The sequence below is a fragment of the Monodelphis domestica genome, chromosome 1 (genome assembly GCF_027887165.1).
Source record: "Monodelphis domestica isolate mMonDom1 chromosome 1, mMonDom1.pri, whole genome shotgun sequence".
NCBI lineage: Eukaryota > Metazoa > Chordata > Mammalia > Didelphimorphia > Didelphidae > Monodelphis > Monodelphis domestica.
Window position 1 is genome coordinate 696,694,226 of NC_077227.1, and position 16,979 is coordinate 696,711,204.

Sequence of the window (16,979 nt, forward strand, 5' to 3'; positions counted from 1 at the left end):
GTTCATCTCTACAGATATAATACAGATGAAAACATAGACTCATGGTTTTTAGTATAACCATGCAGGGGTTAAACCTGCTTTCATTTAAAATAATTGCTTTTTGGCCCTTCTCATGGATTGCACCCTACTGTTGGTTATATTTGGGAAATTCAACTCCTTTCTGCCTTGGTGTCATGGAAAAAATAGCAAGGCTTGGTGAAATGGTAGACTAGAGAGCTCTTTTGTCTCCTTTGATTGATGCACTGTTTCTCCTAAGTCCGGGGTCTCTTGGGAAAAGGGATACATCTTTTCTTAGTTCAGTTCAACCAGTGACTTTCCATTGTTCTGGGAGAAAAATAACAACCTGGGAGATTGGAAGTATGCTGGAGAATTTGGGAGAATTGGCCACTTTTAACACTCAAATTCCTATGAGTATTAAGTGCTTACTAAGAGCTTGGTATTGTGTTAGGTTCTATGCTAAGTACAAATACAAAAGCACCACCACAATACCTGCCCTCTACTAGGGGGAAAAAACATGTCCATATATAAGCATATAGAACAAACACAAAATAAATTTGAGGTAATTAGGTTCAAAGGAGCAGGAGGGTATGAGCAATTCAGGGAATCAAAAAAGCCTTTGTGTAGAAAGTGGTCCTTGAGCTGCATCTGGAAGAGGTAAGAGACTCTTTGAAGTGGAGTTGAGGAAGTAATCTCTTCCAGGCTGAGGGACAACCTGTGCAGAGGTGTGGAGGGGGACTGCTGTATGGGAGGGGCAGAGAGGTATCCTGTGTGATAGGACTTGGGAGTTCATGAAAGAGAAGAGTAAGTCATTTAGAGTGAGATTCAGAGCTCAGGTTGGGGCTGTGATATGGAAATCACTTTAAAAGACTGATATATATTAATTTAAGGTCGCCAAGGAATTCAGCTATGTAATTCCTAAATGAAAACTCAAGTCAGCCGTCAACCCTTTTATGGTGTTTTAATTACAAACAGGAGGAAGAAAAGTATTAGAGGGAGAGAGAGGGAAAAGGGAGAGACAAAATAGGGCTTAAATACCCACTCTGCTTAGGCTGAGCCAAAGGCCCAAGGCCCTGGATAGCCGAGGCAAAGAAAAGAGATCAGTCCCTATCACTCACGTGACCAAAATGGAGAAACAGTCTGTGGGCTCCTCCAACTCCAAACACCAGGCTCCAACAACCTCTCTCCCTCCTCATAGGAAGTCACGAGAACTCCTGAGCTGTCCTCTATCTCACTTCCAGTGTCTCACCTGTGCCAATGGTGGCTCTAGCTTAACCTAGGACCGCCCAGAGGTCTGTCCTTTTTGCACATGTCTGTTGAAGGCCATATTCTCAAATAATTAAATCTTGAGTTTTGCTGCAGCCCTTCCTAATCTTGTTACCCTGAGTAGGGTGGAGATTGTAGTTTCCAAGACCTGATTCTGTTATTCCAAGTATCTCTATTGTTATTGATAAGGAAATAGCTAAATCCCATCTTCTAAAGAATGGTCTGAATAGGGTTGAGTAGTTTTGAAATTCACAGGGCTAAGGTAATAGGGAAGGTCCTCTGTGGAGAGGAAAATGATGTCTAAGATATGACAGTTGTAAAAACTTGAAAAACTCCACTTTAAATATTTTCCTTTCAAAAGTACTGTAGTCAGCATTACTACACACTGTTTGGCCAGAGCTGGTCCCTAATAGCTATTTCTTAGGTATGTCTTTAATATGCAGGGGCGCCTATAACTGAGTCACTGTGGGGATTAATCTGCATGATGCAGTTACAACCTATTCTTAGGAGTTAGGAACTCCAAAATCCATCAGTGATTTTTTCCACAACTTCCCTTGTAATGTAGGGCAGATCATGTAGACCTTTCTTTAACTCAGATTATTACTAAAACCAGATTACAAGGTATTACCACAAAAGTTTACTCTTTAAAAAAAGTTGACTTTTCCTTGCATGGAAGTAATAAGCATAACAGCAACTGAATTCACCACTTTTCTCTTTTTTTTTTGTGAACCTTTAGGAAAACTGTGAGGCAGTGCCTCACAGGGCAACCGTCTATGCGCAGCTGGTGGAGTCAAAAAGAATGTGGTCCTGGAACAAATTGTTTCCCATTCATATTCAGACAGACAGTGTTGAGAAAATTATTGTTGCCCCCTCAGAAATGGAGAATTGCCCTGGGGCTCCATCAGTCTATGATATTCAGCTGAACCAGATGCCATCGGGGGACTTTACTGTCCTAAGCAATGTACTGACAATGTTTAGGTAAGACAGGAAACAAGCTAATCCTTTTTTTAATTACAGTGTGCTGTCTCAGAAGCAGAGAGCAAGAAAGGAAAGAACATAGGCAAAGACAGAATAGAATTGAGGGCTTGAAAAATATTTTGAGGGGTAAAGCAGCACACTGCTTTTGGACAGAAGAAATATGTGTTGATTGATTATGGACTCCAATGTAATTGTTGGTAGGCATATTATTTCTTCTTTTTTTTTTGTTTAAACTTACTTTCTGTCTTAGAATTGATACTTGGTCTTGATTTTATGGCAGAAGAGTTGGTAAAGGTTAGGAACAATGAAGGTTATGCGACTTCCCCAGGGTCACATAGGTAGGAAGTGTTTGAGGTCAGATTTGAACTAGGGTCCTCCTGACTGACCTGATGCACTATTCACTTTACTAAGTAACTGTTTCTCATGGTATATATATATTCTCTTATTTTTTATTTTTAAAATTTTATTTAGAATATTTTCCCATGGTTATGTGATTCATGAGCTTCCCTGCCCCGGCTCTCTCCTTCCCCCTCCCAAAACTGACAAGCAGTTCCATTGGGTTATACACGTATCTTTGTTCAAAACCTATTTCCATGTTATTCATATCTTTAGTTGAGTCATCTTTTAACATCAAAACTCCAGTCATATCTCCATTGAACCACATGATCAATCATACATTTTTCTTCCATTTTTCTGCTCCCACAGTTCTTTCTATGGATGTGGATAGTGATCTTTCTCATAAATTCCTCTGGATTATCCTGGATTATTGCATTGCTGCTAGTAGAGAAGTCCATTACATTCAATTGTACCACAGTGCATCTGTCTCTGTGTACAATGTTCTCTTGGTTCTGCTCCTTTCACTCTGCATCAATCCCTGGAGGTTGTTCCAGTCTCCATGGAATTTCTCCAGTTCATGATTCCTTTCAGCACAATAGTATTCCATCACCAGCAGATACCACAATTTGTTCAGCCATTCCCCAATTGAGAGACACCTTTTTATTTTCCAGTTTCTTGTCACCACAGAGAGCATGGCTATAGATATTTTTGTACAAATATTTTTCCTTTTTATCTCTTTGGTGTACAAACCCAGCAGTAGTATGGCTGAATCAAAGGCAGGCAGTCTTTTAAAGCCCTTTGGGCATAGTTCTAAATTGCCCTCTGGAATGGTTGGACATGGTATATATATTCTTAAAAAATGTTGTTTTTCTTAGGGGGGGGCAGTTAGGTGACTTAGTGAATTAAGAGCCAGGCCCAGAGAAGGAAGGTCCTAGGTTCAAATTCAGAGACATTGTAGCTGTGTGACCCTGGTCAAGTCAGTTAACCCCCATTGCCTGGCCCTTACCTCTTTTCTGCCTTTGAACCAATATACAGTATTGATTTTAAGATGGAATGTAAGGGTTTAAAATAAAAAACAAACAAACAAAAAATACCCATTGTCTCTTTCTGATGATTCCCTAGCTGATAGAACCTTTCCTTATAGTAAATATAGTCAACAAAATCATTAAACATTTTGGCCATGTCTGAAAATGTCTCTCATTCTGCATTCAGTGTTTTTCTTCATATGACCGTGGTCATTGTGGAAATTGTTCTCCTTGTTCATTCTGCCTTCTTCATAGTCATCATTTATTATGGTGCAGTAATATTCCTCTTCATTTATATACCACAGTTTATTTAGCTATTCTCCAACTTTTTCAACAACTTCATGCTCACATGGAACTCTGACCAGTTGAAAGGCCAGAAGGAGATATATAACTGACTGCTGGACAAAGGGAGGCCAATGCTGCTAAGCCGAGATGACTCTGGATCTGGCTCAAAAACAGCATAGTGTCATACTCTTAGAACAGAAGAGGCATGTGGTCAGCAGCAAGATGGAAGAAAGGAAGTCAAAGGTGGAAGAAGTACTTAGCCTGGCAACAGAATTCCAGAGTTCCCTATAGAAATTTATCAGCTGGCTCATGCTAGCAGAGCAGAGTTTGGCTCTCATACCTCCAACCAGCTTAAATACCATCCTCTGGCAAATAGACGAGCATAGGCTTTTGGCCAATGAAGTAATGCTCACCGGGACCACATCACTGAATTGCATCAGATTGGAAATCAGTTGAAGTTTCTCAGTCAAAAGTCCTATTCAAGAATTTATTGGTTAATGTTCAGTCTCAATGGGAAAAAGTGGTCCAGCGGTCTGTTGAGAGCTAAACAGTTCCAAGAAACTTGGAAAAAATTGATTGCCTAGAAGATGCAGAGAATAGTCTGGACTCAGCTGGAGATATCCAACAATCCAAACAAAATTAAGCTTTAGCTGTCCAGGCACATGGAATTTCAGAAAACACGTGGTGGCAAACAACTTTTGTATGGTACTACCATTCAGACTAGGCAAGCCTTGAAAGAAAAAGCCTCGCTTCCTGATGATGCTCAGAAACTTGACAGCTTCCTGGGGAAAGTCAGAGACAAATGGGACAGAGTGTGCAGCAAGCCTGTGGAACAGCTGCATTGGCTAGAAGAGGCCCTCCTCTTCTCAGGCCCATTCATGCATGTACGAGGTGGAGGCCCAGCTGGCCGAAGACCAGCCTGTCTCTGGGGATCTTGATATGTTCATGAACCTCATGGAGGCTCACAAGATTTTCCAGAAGAGACTGGGAAAGTGTATTGGGACTGTACAGGTCCTGAAGGGGTCAGGATGGGAACTGATTGAGAACAGCCAGGATGACACCATCTAGGTGCAGACCCAGCTCCAGGAGCCTAGCACCCAGTGGGACACTGTGTGCAAGCTTTCTGTGTCCAAGCAAACCCGGCTGCAACATGCCCTGAAGCAGGAAGTGACACTTCTGACTTTGACCTCCTAGAGACCAGCAGACTTATTCAGACAGTGGAGAGTAGCACAGCAGGGAGCCAAGGCAGTTCCAGGCGAGGGTTAACAAAGCTTTCCAACTCCCCACTGTGTCCAAGAAAACCACCACTGCTTCCCTGAGGACTCCAGGCCCAAAGCGATAACAGCTCCCTTTTAAGCCTGCTCCATATGCTGGTGAATATTTATTCTGAATGGCAGAAGTTAGGTTGTTTAAAGTGTAAAAGAGTAATTGTGTTATGAAGCTGCCTTGTTTTTTTCTTCTTTTTGTAAGTTACTACTTTCATGTGAATATTTATATAGATACATTTTGCCCCAGTACTGAATGGGGGGTCAGAAACTGTTTGAGAAACACAAGTAAAAAAGGTCAAGATGTGAACATGTATTAAAGGAGGGGAAAAAAGCCTATATAAATAGAATTTCTGCATGGTGCAGGGTTATAAACTTGCTTTCTCTTTTAGGATTATTTCTAAATGCATCTTCTTTATAAACTTGACTTGCTATCTTAGCAATTATATTAAAAAATGAGAGAATCCTGCCATGTGGAAGGGACACTTTTTTGGTAAACCACAGATACCTCAAACAGCAAGAGGCACAAGGAAAGAGAGGGCACTTCCAGCTGTTTTTTCTATCATTTTTAACTTTGTGATTTTAGCTGAAGAAAAAGGGGGGAGTTCATTTGAATTAATAAGATTTTTCACATGTTATAGTAGAAGCTCATTAAAGTGCTATCTTAAAAAAATTTGTTATTACGAAAAATGTGGTCTTATTTTTTAATATCCTATATATGTATGTGTGTGTGTATACATACATTTGCTTTTCTCTTTGTCTGACTTTCATGGACTATGATCTCACTGATTTGGAACTTTTCTTCATTGATGTCAATTGGTACCCATCCATGTCCACTCATCCTTTGTGTCTTGTCCACAGCCTCTTCATGGTTGGGGTTAGGTGGAAGGTTCACTCACTGGGCTGGATGTTCCATGCTTTCTCCTGACATAGCCACACTGACTGTCTACCTCACCTAGATGCCAAATTTTGAAAAGCTTTTGATGTAGGCTTAAACTGACAGTGGTCATATGTACAGTAGCAATGATTATAAGTATTAATAATAATAAACAAAATTAATAACTATTGAATTCAGGGCAGCTGGGTGGCTTAGTGGATAGTCAGGCTTGGAGAAAGGAAGTCCTGAGTTCGAATCTGGCCTTAGATACTTCCTAGCTGTGTAACCATGGACAAGTCATTTGACCCCAGTTGCCTAGCCCTTACTGTTCTTCTGCCTTAGAACCAATACTAAGGGTTTAAAAAACAAACAAACATTGAATTCCTGTTTTTTCACATGTTATTACAGTTTAATGACTTTAAGAAATATAATTATAAATCACTACCTCAGAGCCAAAGAATAGTTATATTAGTTCTCATCTCCAATAATAGTATATTTATCTTCCTATAACCTCTCAAACATTTGCCACTTTTCTTTCATTTTTTTTTCTAGTTTGTTAACTGAGGCTAAACCTCATAGTTTTAATTTATATCTTTATAATTAATTATTTGGAGCCTTCTTGCTTGCATTTTCTTTTTTGAATACTTCCTGTTCTTTCCATTGAGGGAAGGACTCTTGTTTTTATGGGGTGTTGTGTGTGTGTGTGTGTGTGTGTGTGTGTGTGTGTGTGTGTATCATACGTAAGTATATACATATATATATACATATATATGCGTATATCTGTTTATTATCAATAGCTTTTGTTTTTATGTCGCCTAGATTTTGCCCTGTATTATATCATGTATTCTTAAAATAGGAAAACTTGTGACCTTAAAAACTCTTAAGTTTCTTAAATATTTTCTTACAGTGTGGACTTCAGTAAACAGGTGTATAGCTCACCAGCCTATCACACTATGCAGTTTGAGCCATTGGTGTCTGGCAGAGCACAGGTGGTCTTGTCATGGTGGGATATTGATATGGATCCTGATGGGAAAATAAAGTGCAGTATGGCACCTTACTGGGTGCATTCTGACCCTAAAAATATCCAGGTAAGAGGCATGCATAATTTTTTATGGGTAGTAGATTTCTTATATTGATAATGCCACAAGAAACAGTACTGAACTTTGAACTTTTGAATTCATCTCATGTAATGGACCGTTTAGCACATCTTATTACTCTTTGGCCCTCAGCATTTGTAGATTTCTGAATATTTCTTAGTTCAACAAAATAAAATTTGAAAGGAAGAAATGAGAATTTTCTTGACATATTGTGTGTGTATATTTATAAATATATATAAAATGACTTTAAAAATGGCTGATATATATATATATTTATATATTTTTAATGAATGCTATAGACTATTCACTAGGGCTAGATTGAAGTAGAATAATATTGAGTTGTGGCAGGCATCTTCCCAGTGCTTTGAGAAGTAATAGTTTATTGCCCCAAAACTTAATTTTTATCTTTAAAACACTGTGGCTTAGATTTTTAGCTATAGAATGTACTTCACCAATGTACTCATAATCACTTATCAAATCATGAATACTCTTTCTCTGTCTCATGCATTGTATTTGTAGCATTTATGTTGTAAGGATAATTTAGGGTCGTGACCTAAATTTAAATTTAATTTTTGGTCACCAGGGGATATCCCAAATAAAAGACCCAAGTCAGTTGGAAATATATGGAGTTTTAATCAACATATAGGGAAGAAATCAAGAAAAGAGAGGGGAAAATATAGGATTTCTCCTGCCTGGCCTGTGCCAGGGGGAGTTCAAAGTCCTCTGCCCCTAGGTCTCTGAAGAAGATTAGAGGCTTCTAAGAGGATAAAGTTTGGAAAGTAAAGGAGGAAAGGATCAGTCTAAACTCCGACTAGGCTACTCAGCTTTTCCCAGTATAGTATCAAGGAAAACTCACCTCTGAACCGGACAATAGCTGCAGCCATGCCAAGATGCCAAGATGCTCAGCAAGCTGCCGCCAGCCACCTCTCCGCCATCAAAGAGGCCAGAGAGAGGAAGTGCCGTGAAATTTATAGATGGTTTTACATCACTTTCCTGCATCTCACATGTACCAATGGTGTCTTAGGCTTGACTTAGGACAGCCCAGGGGCCTGTCAGTTGTTTCTGATTTGTCATTTGCTAGCAAATGTCTGTCATAGGCCATCCTCCTAAATACTTAATCCTTAAGTATGGGTGTAGACATTCCTGATTTTGTTAGACTAAGTAGGGTGGTGTAAACTAAAGTCACAATTTCCTGATTTTTGTTAGACTAAGTAGGGTGGAGCAATCTAAAGTTCACAATGTCATTGAATTTTCCAGAGATGGCTAGGTGGCACAGTAGGTAACTGTGGGCTTAGAGTTAGGAAAAACCTGAGTTCAAATACAGTCTCAGACATTTACTGACTATGTGACGTTAGGCAAAACACTTAACCTTTTTTGTTAACAACTGGACGGTTGACTGCTGGACAGTTCCCAAAGTATATTCACGATATTATTCTATGTTATTATTACAACAGCCAAAATACAAATTCTGAAAATCTGAAAAATCAGAAAAATAAAAATGAGTAAAACTGGAAACTAGATGCAAACTTTTAAGAAATTCTATAAATATATTATTCACAAAGTTTTATGAATGTTTGGTGAATTCTGTTGATAATCCGAAGGGAAAAGACTAATATGGGCAAGGAAATGACCCAGTAAAAATAAATATAGAAACATATCCTCTTATTTATAATGTAAGTAATACCTAAGCCTTTTAAAATTTCAGTTGCCTAAAATTTTTTGGTATCCCATGGCATGCCTGGGCCTTTTAGTGTTAAAAATAGTTGGAGATCTCCTAGAGTTTTGAGGACCACTAAGATAGTTAATGAGAAAAACACAGAACCTCAGTGTTGGAAGAAATTTCAAGGAACTCTGTTCTACCTGACATAAAATAAGATCCCCTCTTGAACATTGTTTGGCAAGTGAAAAGAACGAACGAATGAATGGATGTCAATCCAGCCTTGCTTGAAGATCTCCAGTGAGGTAGATGGAGTACACCATCTTCTGGGGCATGACTTTTTGCACTTTTGAATAGCTCTGATGCTTAGGACATTTTTCCTTAGGTTAAACTTAAAAGTTTCTTCTTTGCAACTTTTACCCTCTGTGGTCAAGCAAGGCAAATCCAATTCCCTTCCATGTACTGGAATGCTGTTTTCATGTCCCTTTTAAGTCTTTTGTAGACAAAACATTCCTATTCCTTCAACAGATCCTGATAGGGCAGGAACTTAAGAGCCTTTTCTTCCTGGTTGCCCTCTACTAGATACACTCCAACTTAACATTCCTAAAATGATCTTGTAGCTAAACAGAATATTATCTGTTATCTGGTCAGAATGAGTCCATGGAGACTATAACCTTACTAGTTGTATCCATTTTGTTTCTCTTAATGCAGCCTAAGTTCATAGGAGCCTTTTGGGTAGGGTTTGTGGGGAAAGGTAATGAGTTTAAATTTGGATATATTGAGTTTTACATGTCTCTGGGACATCTACTATCATTAATGAATGATTATTGTTTGGCCATTCAGCCAATTCTGAATCTAGCTGATTTTACTGCCTTTTTAGCCCAGTTCCCTTATCTTTTCTATGAGAGCAGCATGAGAAGCTTTTGTCAAATATTTTGCTAAAATTCATGGAAATTATATCCATAGCACTTTTCCTTTCTACCAGGTTAGTAACCCTATCAGAAAATTAAATGAGGTTAGTTTGGCTGTTTCATTTTTTGGTGAAGCCATGCTGAACTTTTGTGACCTCTGTTTTCTTTTCTAAATATTTACTAACCGTATAATATCTTATATTACATAATATATATTCTATACATACATACATACATACATATATATATATAAAAGATCCTATAATATGGCAAAAAAAATTTTTTTTCCAGGACTTTGATATCAATCTCACTGCCCTATAGTTTGAATAATGTATTCTTTTTGGTCTTCTCCATTCCTGTGGGACTTCCATTCCTTCTGCTGTATCAAGGATGTTAACTGTCTATTAGTGGCTCAATGAGAACATTTGCTATGTTTTTAATGTTTGAAAATGTAGTCATCTGGACAAATTTGACTTCTTTATAGGCACTGAAGTTCTCTATTTGTTCACTTACTCCTCTGGGGTAAGAATTTCCTATTAGTTTCATTTGTTCTGTGTTTTTAGTCCAAAGATCATTCTACCTGGATAATAAAAACAAGTAAGATAAGAGTTGGAAAACTCTCTTCTTTCTTTCTTATTCTTTTTTAAACCCATACTGTACGTCTTAGAATTAATACTGTGTATTGGTCCCAAGGCAGAAGAACATTAAGGGCTAGGCATTGGCGGTTAAGTGACTTGCCCACGTTCACACAACTAGGAAGTGTCTTAGATCAGATTTGAAGCTAGTACTTCCTGTTTCTAAGCCTGGCTCTCAATCCTTGCCCCATCAACCCTAATTGGTAGTGTTAACTTTTTTTTTTAATCCTCCTCTTTCTCCTACTATAGGTAAAAAAAACAATTTTTGCTGTCTTTTTTTTTTTTGGCCTGTGGCTTTTGTATTTATCTTCTGTGACCTGCCCATGCTTCAGTGTAAACATGCCTTTGAAAACATTTAATTAAAAAAATTAGCTAAAATACACCTTCACCTTCCCCTCATTGGGGGGAAAAAGAAAGAACTATTGTAATGAATATGCATAGTTAGATAGCAAATTTCCTCATTGACTTATTTGAAAAAAAAATGCCTCATTATGAACTGTGATGTAGCATGTTTCCTCATTGGTCCTTTGAAATCATAGTTAGCTATTTTTCTTAATTCTTTTGAATTTGTTTGTGTGAGACTAACTTGATCAACAATGGTTTGAAAAATTGCCAAACCTTTGCAGTGATGGAGGGCAAACTCAGATGAGAGTTCAGAGCCAGTGACCAAGGAAATGGTCATACCAGCCTATGCAGATCCTGAGTTATCAGCTAGTTTTGGACTTTCTGAAACATCTTAAAATATCCTCCTCCTCAATTATTATCATCTGGCCTCCGACTCTCTATCTTATTGTTTCTACTAAAGCCTTGGACTCATTTATCTCAGTGTTGCTTACATTGTTGACTGCACCAAAAAGTATCAAGGATTCCATGAACTGATCCTCATCAATAAGAAAAGCCTGGGAAAGAAATGATAGAAACCTTGAAGTAGTAATCCTTCTTAAAATGTGCAAAAGAAGGCAAGAAAACATCATAGATTTTAGGAAAACAGATTTCAAAGATAAACAGGATACTATGAATTAAAATTCTCCAGTAGAAGTCAGCCCAAGAACGATACAGAGATATCAAGAATGAAATTCTGAAGGGGGGAAAAAAACCCACACAAAAATAAAATAAAATACACATACAGAAAACTGATAGAGGGTAAAAGGAACAGCTCCAGAACCAACTTATATAATACAATAACAACAATACAGTGGTTATTGCCCTGACCAAGCATGACATTTCTTTCCTCCAACTTATTTTATACTTTTAGAGTTGCTCTCTTATTGTTATGAATTTTTGATGAATAAGTTCATATAGTCTTCTTCATTAGCCTCTCCTCTGTGGATTCATGATTTTATAGAATTCATTCAGAACATTTCTCAGCCTTCATCTTTAAGATAGAAAGGACCCCATCTTATTAGTTGGCCATTCATGGAACTGCCCCATTTCCTAGATCATTATGGTTGCTCGTTATTGACCTTTTCCCAATGTTGTTAGATGTTGAAGATAAGCAATCAGAAGTGCCCATAGACGTTGTGTGACAAGGAAATCACTTTTAAAAGACTGATATATATTAATTTAAGGTCGCCAAGGCATTCAGCTATGTAATTCCTAAATGAAAACTCAAGTCAGCCGTCAACCTTTTATGGAGTTTTAATTACAAACAGGAGGTAGAAAGGAATTAGAGATAGAGAGATAGAGGTAGAGAGAAAGGGGAGAGAAGGGAATAGGGCTTAAATACCCCTTCTGTTTAGGCTGAGCCAAAGGCCCAAGCCCTTAGATAGCTGGGGCAAAGAAAAGAGATCAGTCCCTATTACTCACGTGACCAAAATGGAGAAACAGTCTCAGAGGCCCCCACTTTCAGCTTCCTTCAGAGCAAGCTTCTCAGAGCACACACCAACCACACCGACCAACTTCTCCACCACCTCCAGTCTTCAGCCCCCCTATCCTTAAGGAAACCATCCAAGTTCCCTCCCCTCAGTCCTCACATCTACCAATCACCTGTCCATCAATTTCCCTGTGCCAATGGAGGCTCTAGCTTAACCCAGGACCGCCCAGAGGTCTCTGGCTTTGCACATGTCTGTTGAAGGTCATATTTTCAAATAATTAAATCTTTGATCCTTTGCTACAGCCCTTTCTAAATCCTGTTAACCTGAGTAGTGTAGAGATTGGAATAATTAAATTTTGATCTAGGCTGCAGCCCTTACTCAATCCTGTTAGGACTGAATAGGGAGGAGATTGATTCCAAGTATCTTCATTGTATCAATTCTAAAATCAATCATGACTCAAAGAAATTCCTGTTCTATGCTTAAGCATAGGTCAAAGTCCTTTCCATTGTTCAGCAAAAGGTTTCTGTCCTAAAGTAATCTTTTTTTTTTGAATTTTTAAATATATTTTATTTGATCATTTCCAAGCATTATTCGTTAAAGACATAGATCATTTTCTTTTCCTCCCCCCCACCCCCCATAGCCGACGCGTAAGTCCACTGGGCATTAGATGTTTTCTTGATTTGAACCCATTGCTTTGTTGATAGTATTTGCATTAGAGTGTTCATTTAGAGTCTATCCTCTGTCATGTCCCCTCAACCTCTGTATTCAGGCAGTTGCTTTTTCTCGGTGTTTCCACTCCCATAGTTTATCCTTTGCTTATGAATGGTGTTTTTTTCTCCTGGATCCCTGCAAGTTGTTCAGGGACATTACACCGCCACTAATGGAGAAGTCCATTACGTTCGATTATACCACAGTGTATTAGTCTCTGTGTACAATGTTCTCCTGGTTCTGCTCCTCTCGCTCTGCATCACTTCCTGGAGGTTGTTCCAGTCTCCATGGAACTCCTCCACTTTATTATTCCTTTTAGCACAATAGTATTCCATCACCAACATATACTACAGTTTGTTCAGCCATTCCCCAATTGATGGGCATCCCCTCGTTTTCCAGTTTTGGGCCACCACAAAGAGCGCAGCTATGAATATTTTTGTACAAGTCTTTGTGTCCATTATCTCTTTGGGGTACAGACCCAGCAGTGCTATGGCTGGGTCAAAGGGTAGATATTCTTTTGTCGCCCTTTGGGCATAGTTCCAAATTGCCCTCCAGAATGGTTGGATCAGTTCACAGCTCCACCAGCAATGAATTAATGTCCCTACTTTGCCACATCCCCTCCAGCATTCATTACTTTCCTTTGCTGTTATGTTAGCCAATCTGCTAGGTGTGAGGTGATACCTCAGAGTTGTTTTGATTTGCATCTCTCTGATTATAAGAGATTTAGAATAGTTTTGATTTCTTTATCTGAGAACTGCCTATCCATTTCCCTTGCCCATTTATCAATTGGAGAATGGCTTGATTTTTTGTACAATTGATTTAGCTCATTATATTGACCAGTACTTTGTCTATTTTGTTTGATTTTTCAAAGTACCAGCTTCTTGTCTTATTTATTAAATCAATAGTTCTATCACTTTCGATTTTATTAATTTCTCCCTTAATTCTTAGGATTTCTAATTTGGTTTTCTGCTGGGGGTTTTTAATTTGATCGCTTTCGAGTTTTTTCATTTGCATTTCCAATTGATTGATCTCTGCTCTCCCTTGTTTGTTAATATAAGCATTCAGGGATATGAATTTACCTCTGATTACTGCTTTGGCTGCATCCCAAAAGGTTTGAAAGGATGTTTCGCCATTGTCATTTTCCTCGATGAAATTATTAATTGTTTCTATGATTTCTTCTTTAACTAAACGGTTTTGGAGTATCATATTGTTTAATTTCCAATTGGTTTTAGATTTGGTTTTCCATGTACCATTACTAATCATTATTTTTATTGCCTTGTGATCTGAGAAGGCTGCATTCATTATTTCTGCTTTTTTGCATTTGTGTGCTATGTTTCTGTGACCTAGTGTATGGTCAATTTTTGTGAATGTGCCATGTGGTGCTGAGAAGAAGGTGTATTCCTTTTTATCCCTATTTATTTTTCTCCATATGTCTATTAATTCTAATTTTTCTAAGATTTCATTCACTTCTTTTACCTCTTTCTTATTTATTTTTTGATTTGATTTATCTAAATTTGATAATGGTTGGTTTAAGTCTCCCACTAGTATGGTTTTATTGTCTATTTCTTCCTTCAATTCTCCTAGTTTCTCCATTAGAAATTTGGGTGCTATATTATTTGGTGCATACATGTTGATTAATGATATTTCCTCGTTGTCTAGAGTCCCTTTTAACAAAATATAATTACCTTCCCTATCCCTTTTGATCAGGTCTATTTTTGCATTGGCTTTATCAGATATCATGATTACCACTCCTGCCTTCTTTCTATCAGTTGAGGCCCAGAAGGTCTTACTCCATCCTTTAATTCTGACCTTGTGGGTGTCAACCCGCCTCATGTGTGTTTCTTGAAGACAACATATATGGTAGGGTTTTGGATTCTAATCCATTCTGCTATTCTCCATTCTGCTATTCGTCTACATTTTATGGGTGAGTTCATCCCATTCACGTTCAAAGTTATGATTGTCATTTGTGGACTCCCTGGCATTTTGATTGCCTTCCCTAATTCTAACCTTTTCTTCTTCGGCTCTACCTTTTAGTCCAGTGATTTACTTTGAATCAGTCCCCCTTGTCCCCTCCCTTGATGTTTCCCTTTTTAGTCCCTCCCTTTTTCTTTCCTCCCCCTCCCCCCTCTCTTTCCCTCCCTTTTTGTTCTCCCTCTCCCCCTCCCCCCCTTGGTTTTCCCTTCTCCTTACCCTTGTTGGGTAAGATAGAATTCAAGATCCCAATGGATCTGGATGTTTTTCCCTCTCAGAGTTGATTTCCCTGAGATTGAGGTTTAAGTAACCCCCCCCCCCTCTTCCTCTCCTTCTTATAGGAGTTTTCTTCCCCTCCCCTTCCCATGTGAATCTTTGTGTGAGAACGATTATTCTATTTGGTCTTTCTTTACCCCCTATTTATACATTACATTTTCCCCACATATTAGTATACATAGATTGATATAAATGTAGTCCTTATAGAAGAGAGTTTGAGTAAAAGAAGAAGATAACATTTTTCCCCTTTCCTTAATATTTACCTTTTCAGGTATTCCTTGCTCTTTGATTTTCGGTATCAAACTTTCCACAGAGCTCTGGTCTTTTCTTTGCAAAAAGTTGGAAGTCTTCTATTTTGTTGAATGCCCATACTTTCCCTTGGAAGTATATAGTCAGTTTTGCTGGGTAGCTGATTCTTGGTTGGAGACCCAGCTCTCTTGCCTTTCTGAAGATCATGTTCCATGCCTTAAGATCATTCAGAGTAGAACTTGCAAGGTCTTGTGTGACCCTGATTGGTATTCCTTTATATCTAAATTGTCTTTTTCTGGCTTCCTGTAGGATTTTTTCTTTTGTTTGATAGCTTTGGAATTTGGCAATTACATTCCTGGGAGTTGTCTTTTGGGGGTTTAGTGTAGAAGGTGTTCTGTGAGCTCTGTCAGTGGCTGTATTGCCCCCTTGTTCTAGAATCTCTGGGCAATTTTCTTTGATTATATCTTGTATCACCATGTCCAGTTTGGTGTTTATTTCTGGCTTTTCTGGGAGTCCAATTATTCTTAAATTATCTCTTCTCCCTCTATTTTCCAGATCTATCACCTTGTCGGTGAGATATTTTATGTTCTCTTCTAATTTCTTGGTGTTTTGGCTTTGCTTTATTAGTTCTTGCTTTAAAGCCTGGTTTTCTTTTACAGTTTGGTCAAACTGATTTTGTAGATGCGTGAATTTCTTTTGCATTATTTCCCACTTTTCCTCCCAGAAGGCTTCCATCTTTTTGGTCATTTCTGATTCAAATTCTTCATGGGTTTGTGGAGAGTTTCCATTTCCTTTGGAAGATTTTGGAGCATTTTCTTGTATATCTTCTTCTATCTGCTCTGTATTTTGTATGTTGGCTCCATAGAATGTGTCCAAAGTCGCCCCTTTCTTCTTATTTTTCTTGGTATTTTGGGGCTTCTGTGCTTCTGTGGAGTTTGCCATCTCTGAATGTGGAGGATTAGCTTTTCTTATCTCTGTCTGGTGTTCAGAGGCTTTAGTCCTGGGCAGATTGTCGGTTCTATGAGCTTTCCCTGGGTTAAACTGAATATGCCTCACTGGAACTGGAATGGAAGGGTTGGACCACGAGGCCACACTCTCCCCCCGGCTCTCTGGGTCGGGTTGCTTTCCGGGAGTTGCCTTCAGAATCGCTGGCCGTGAGGCTGTTTCGTTGGCCTGCGGGGGGATGGGCTGCAGCTTCCCCAAGCTCTGAGGGCAGGGACTTTCACTGAGACTTGGATAGCAGGATCCAGCCCGTGAGGCTGTCTTGCCCGCCCTGAGGGTTGCTGTTGTTCCGACCCTGCTCTCTGCAGCGGGAGCTCCAGGCAGTTACTTTCACTGGGACTCGGGTAGAAGGCCCTGAGGGTTGTTGTTCCGAGGACCCTGCTCTCTGAGCCGGGCCGGGCTGCAGCTTCCCGGAGCCTTGGACTCTGCGCTCCTACCCCTTAGGTCCGAGTGATCTCGGGTTCTGGCTTTTGAGGGGAGCCGTACCTTTTGATCCGGGTCCAGGTCCAGGAGGAGGGTTCCCAGGGTCTGTGCTGTTGATCGTTTTGAATTTCGGCGCCTTAGGAGCTTATAGTTTGAGATCGGTCGGGAAGGGTTTTCCGGAGATCTGAACTTTAGCTTTCTCTAAGC

At 39.1% G+C, this 16,979-nt stretch overlaps 1 protein-coding gene across 4 annotated transcripts in view; it reads left to right on the top strand.

Moving 5' to 3' along the window:
* Positions 1-16,979, top strand: part of PRMT7 (protein arginine methyltransferase 7) — a 75,612-nt gene that overhangs the window by 29,809 nt on the left and 28,824 nt on the right. For all 4 annotated transcript variants that reach the window (XM_007477228.3, XM_056810105.1, XM_007477230.3 and 1 more), the window contains exons 7-8: positions 2,000-2,241; positions 6,937-7,117. In XM_007477228.3, coding sequence (XP_007477290.1) covers positions 2,000-2,241; positions 6,937-7,117 — 423 coding nt within the window. The remainder of the gene's footprint in view (positions 1-1,999; positions 2,242-6,936; positions 7,118-16,979) is intronic.